Source organism: Eutrema salsugineum, unplaced genomic scaffold, assembly GCF_000478725.1.
Source record: "Eutrema salsugineum unplaced genomic scaffold, Eutsalg1_0 scaffold_3, whole genome shotgun sequence".
NCBI lineage: Eukaryota > Viridiplantae > Streptophyta > Magnoliopsida > Brassicales > Brassicaceae > Eutrema > Eutrema salsugineum.
This window is the reverse complement of record NW_006256756.1, coordinates 11,799,175-11,803,720: the sequence shown is the minus strand read 5'-3', so window position 1 is coordinate 11,803,720 and position 4,546 is coordinate 11,799,175. Positions and strand designations below refer to the sequence as shown.

The 4,546-nt window shown below is 35.5% G+C and overlaps 1 protein-coding gene across 1 annotated transcript; it reads left to right on the top strand.

Moving 5' to 3' along the window:
• The first annotated feature begins 228 nt into the window (after window positions 1–228).
• Window positions 229–846, top strand: LOC18014661. Its single transcript, XM_024154630.1, has one exon. The coding sequence runs from the start codon at window positions 229–231 to the stop codon at window positions 844–846; it is 618 nt and encodes a 205-aa protein (XP_024010398.1).
• The last annotated feature ends 3,700 nt before the right edge of the window (window positions 847–4,546 follow it).

Genomic DNA, 4,546 nt, shown 5'->3' with positions numbered 1-4,546 from the left:
TGATTTCCATCTGTGATCTCTTCCCCGATCTCTGCATCCGTTTTCAGATCATACCGAATCATATTCATCGCTAAACCGGGCAAAGGTATGTTTTCGGTTTAAACGCTTCCGCATAAAACTCTTACAATTGTATCTAATTACGTCTCGTATTATGAACCAGAGTGGGTTATTAGTTCAATTACAGTGTTTGAATCATCCATTTATGGCTATGAACCAGCAACAACAGTGATGAATTTTGCTCAGTCTCAGCCTCCAGCAACAATGAATAATCCGCCTCTAACAATGAATCCCCCAAACTTTAGTCTTAACTCTAATTTGATAAACCCTAATAACTATGGTCACAATTGGAATGGAAAGAAGATGGAGCCAATTCGGAGAATGCATAACTCTGGTATTCGTACTGGTCCAACTGGTACAAGATTGCAGCAGCTACATGGCTCTGGTTCACGTATTGATCCTCCGGCCTTGAACAAGCTTAAGTCACAAAACAGTTTGAAGACGTTTTGTCCGAAGAAGAAGTATAGTAACCGATATGTTCCTCATGCTCCTAGGAACACAAGTTCGTTTATCATCAGTGCGAATAAATCTGGTGGCATTGCTGAGTTGGTGTCGCCATGCCCTGTGACACCAATGGTGTTGCCTACTCCGAATTTCTCTCCATCGGAAAAGGTTTTGAGCGATATGGCGAAGGAAGAATGGGGAGTTGATAGTCATGGAACAATGAAAGGGTTGATTAGGCTGAGATCTGATGGTGGAATACATGAATTGGAACCATATGATGAGGATGATGATGAAGATGAAGGAGGATCGTGTGTCTCATGTGGAGGGGAGGAGATTAGACCATGATTTGAGCCGATATAAGATGGTTTATCCGAGTTTCTGTGGTAGATTTGAGCATAAAAATGTTTTGGAAAACCGGGTTAATTATCAGGATAGCAATATTGCTCAACTAAAGGAATATAACTTGACCATGAAGGAAAGGTTGTTCATGATGGAAAGGGAATTTCGTGACTTTAGGAGAAGGTTAGAGTCGCTCGAGAAGCATGTTACTGAAGATGCTAATGGGTGGTGATCGAGAATGAGCATGGAACTGACAGTGAAACAGATTTGTCTGATACAAATGAAAACCATATCGTAAACACTATCTGCAAAAATTAATATCAAATGGTTTCACTTTACAAGTTATTCGACATTATGAATCATCAGGTTGATATTGCAAAACTTTGAAACAGCTTTAGACCACACAAAAAAAAACTCTGAAACAGCTTATGTTGAACAAAGCTTGTTTCCTCAGTAACTCGTTCAATACAATAAACTTTGTTCCAGAGAATGAGTTCATATGGAAGGTTGGTGTATAACCACAGAATTGATATCCTATTTGGACTCGGATTAGTTCACCATCATCACAGAATCTTATTATATAAAGTTGAACGCGATCAACATAAACATTACATATAGAATAATTATAACTCACAAGATCGTGACATGTTTCATCATTACTTTAGATTGTGACATGTGACAAAGCAATAATATAAATTTTATATTCTTAATTATTTACTTTAAATTATGTATTTTTTTTAAATGGTGATTACTAAAGTAAAAAAAAATAATAATAAATAATAGATACGATTCTAAACGGATTCAATATGAGTATAACACATAAAATAATTATAACTTACAAGATTATGACATGTGTTATTGTTAATTTAAATTGTGACATGTGTTTATGCCATAATAAAAAAATTTATTTTTAAATATTTACTTTAGAAAATAAAAAATTTAATTAAGTATTTTTCTTAAATAAAGATTACTAAATAGAAAAAATAAAATATATCAATGAAAAAAAACAGAAACTATATAATAGTAATTATATTTTTAGAACATTATTATTTATTTAGAATAATTTAAATAGTATGTATGAATTTATAATTACATAATTGTGAATGACAAAGCATAAATTTTAAACAATGTAATAGAATTTTAATTTAAAATTAATTATACTAGTCATAAATACATAATAATCAATTTTAAAATCGAAATGTTTTTTAAAATTTTCTACATATTACGTAGGGTTTAATATATATATATATATATATAGATATAGATATATAAAAGTTTACTATAATAAACTTATTACTATTGCTTAACTAAACTTATGAGAAAATTAGACATAGCTACTAAAAACATTAAAATTCTGCGGAAGGTGGTATTTATGGCGGCGAGGTTTTTTCTTCATTCTTTGTTTTTATACTAAACTTCTTTCTTCATCCTCGGTGAGAGAAATTGTATAAGGATTAAGTAGTCGTTCGTACAACTCATGAGTTATTGTAAGTTTAGGGCTATTCAATTCATTTCACATGTAGCTGGACTAATCCTCACGAGTTAGACGGACCAACTTGTAGAACAATAAAAGAAGATCAAAAGAGACGTCACAAAAAAATTAGAAGTTTCTGCTAACGATAATAAATTAGACAAGATATATCTTATATGTTTTTTTAGAAAAATTATGAGGCATCGGATCCTCTTGTGATATGGCTTACTGTGACTTAAGCCTACATCTTGACGGATCCGATGCCCCATACTTTATCCATTAGTCTAACTCTCGATTCACGGCTCTATGAATATATAACACCTCTCTTTAACTTATCAACTGTCATTATATTGTTTAAACACACCAAAGTAACAAGTCTAATTAATTCACCGCAGCCGCCCTTAAAATAATGCCTAGTACATTACCTAATACAGTGCCTAAGATAAAGACGAAGAACTCCACCAACTTTAACATGGAAAATACAGAAAAAAATTTCGAATAAGTGAAAGAGCGCAGTGCACTGCTACTGCTAGGCACATGTTTTGTTTTCTTTTTTCTTTTTTTTCTTTTGTATCGGTATGTGCTAGACACATTCATATTTATATTCTTTGATAACAAAACCAATATTTGTAACACCCTGATCCTGGGTTCCAAAAGGAACCAGGTTAAACCAGTGGTATTAGTTATCCTAAACCAATAAATTTTGAATAACATCTTATTCCTATTCCAAAACCAAACCCAAATCCAAATTTTACAATTAATAATAAAATACTGAAAATGAATCCGAATAAAATAGAAAACATTGTTTTAAAAGAAAATACGAAATAGTTCTTAAAACAAATAAAACATCTTCTATCTCTGAAGGCACATCACACTAGAGCTACTCGTCTAGTTCTTCCCAAACATCATCACAATCACATTCATTAGACTCACCTGCAATATGGATTTAGAAGAGAGGAGTGAGTAATTTGGAGAAATTTCTCAGTGAGAACCAAACCAGACATTCTTCCCACTCGATCATTTCCAACCAATATGACAAGTATAAACCCAACAAGCAAAAAACAAGCACTCTAGAAGTGCACAAACAACTATCAAAGAGGCGTCTCCAATCTTGCCAGGTCACACAGACAGGCTCCGCCAGGTCACACAGACAGGCTCTACATCGCCAGGTCACAAAGACAGGCACCAGGTCACACAGACAGACTCAACATTGCCAGGTCACACAGACAGGCTATGCCAGGTCACAAAGACAGATGGTGGTTCGTCTAACCACCTGACGATGAATTAATGCTACGGTCACACAGACAACACTAATCCAGCAATCAATCCGTACCTTGGCACACCTCCACCGAGACAGACACCTGATCTAGCTATTTTTACCAAACACTAACCACAAAGCAGGGTGAACAATCAGGTATGTTGGTGCTTCCTCTAATGAGAGTCATAATTTATATTAATTATATATATATATGGAACTATCTAGATGCACATGAAAACAACCTCGACTTATCAGATCTAGACTTCCCACACCAGAAGAAGATAAAAGAATAAGAAGAAGAACCTAGATCTAATCCTCACCTGAGCAACAAAGTAGATCTGGATACCCGACACGGAAACAGTGATATCTCCCGGCACAGATCTCCGATCCGGATGAACTTAGTCTTTATAGAAAGAAGACACTCAGGGCTTCACTTTGATAGGTTATACGTTGCATGGTTCCTCACAGATCGCTGGGAAATTGTCACACAAGACAGCGGCGGTTTCCCCTTCTTTTCTCTTTCTCTCTTTTCTTTGGGTGGCTAGGGTTTTTAGAAGACAAATGAGGCTCCTTCTCATTTAATTCCCTATTTATACTAGGGTTGCTGGAGTGGGCTTGGCATTGATGGGCTTTCCCCAATTGGGCCGAAATTGGGATGTTACAACTCTCCCCGACTTCCAAGGAATTCGTCCCCGAATTCTCTCCAACTCCTCCGGTTTCGCCTTTGTCCTGAAAGAACTCTGGGTAATCCTTCAGCATTTCTTGTTTTGACTCCTAAATTTCCTCTCGGATACCGTCCTTTTCCCAACAAACCTTAACTGACGGCTTCCTCTTAGACCTCCATTTCTCGAAATTTCAACTCTGCTACAGGTTGATAGGCTGCCGAAAAATTCTTCCTCACATCTACTAGCGGCTAAGACAAAATAAGCTCTGGCTCTCTCACAACTTTTCTCAAAAACGAGATATAAAACACATCA

Excerpts from the sequence above, each read along its gene's own strand:
- LOC18014661 (XM_024154630.1), top strand. The coding sequence starts at position 229 with ATGAATTTTGCTCAGTCTCAGCCTCCAGCAACAATGAATAATCCGCCT.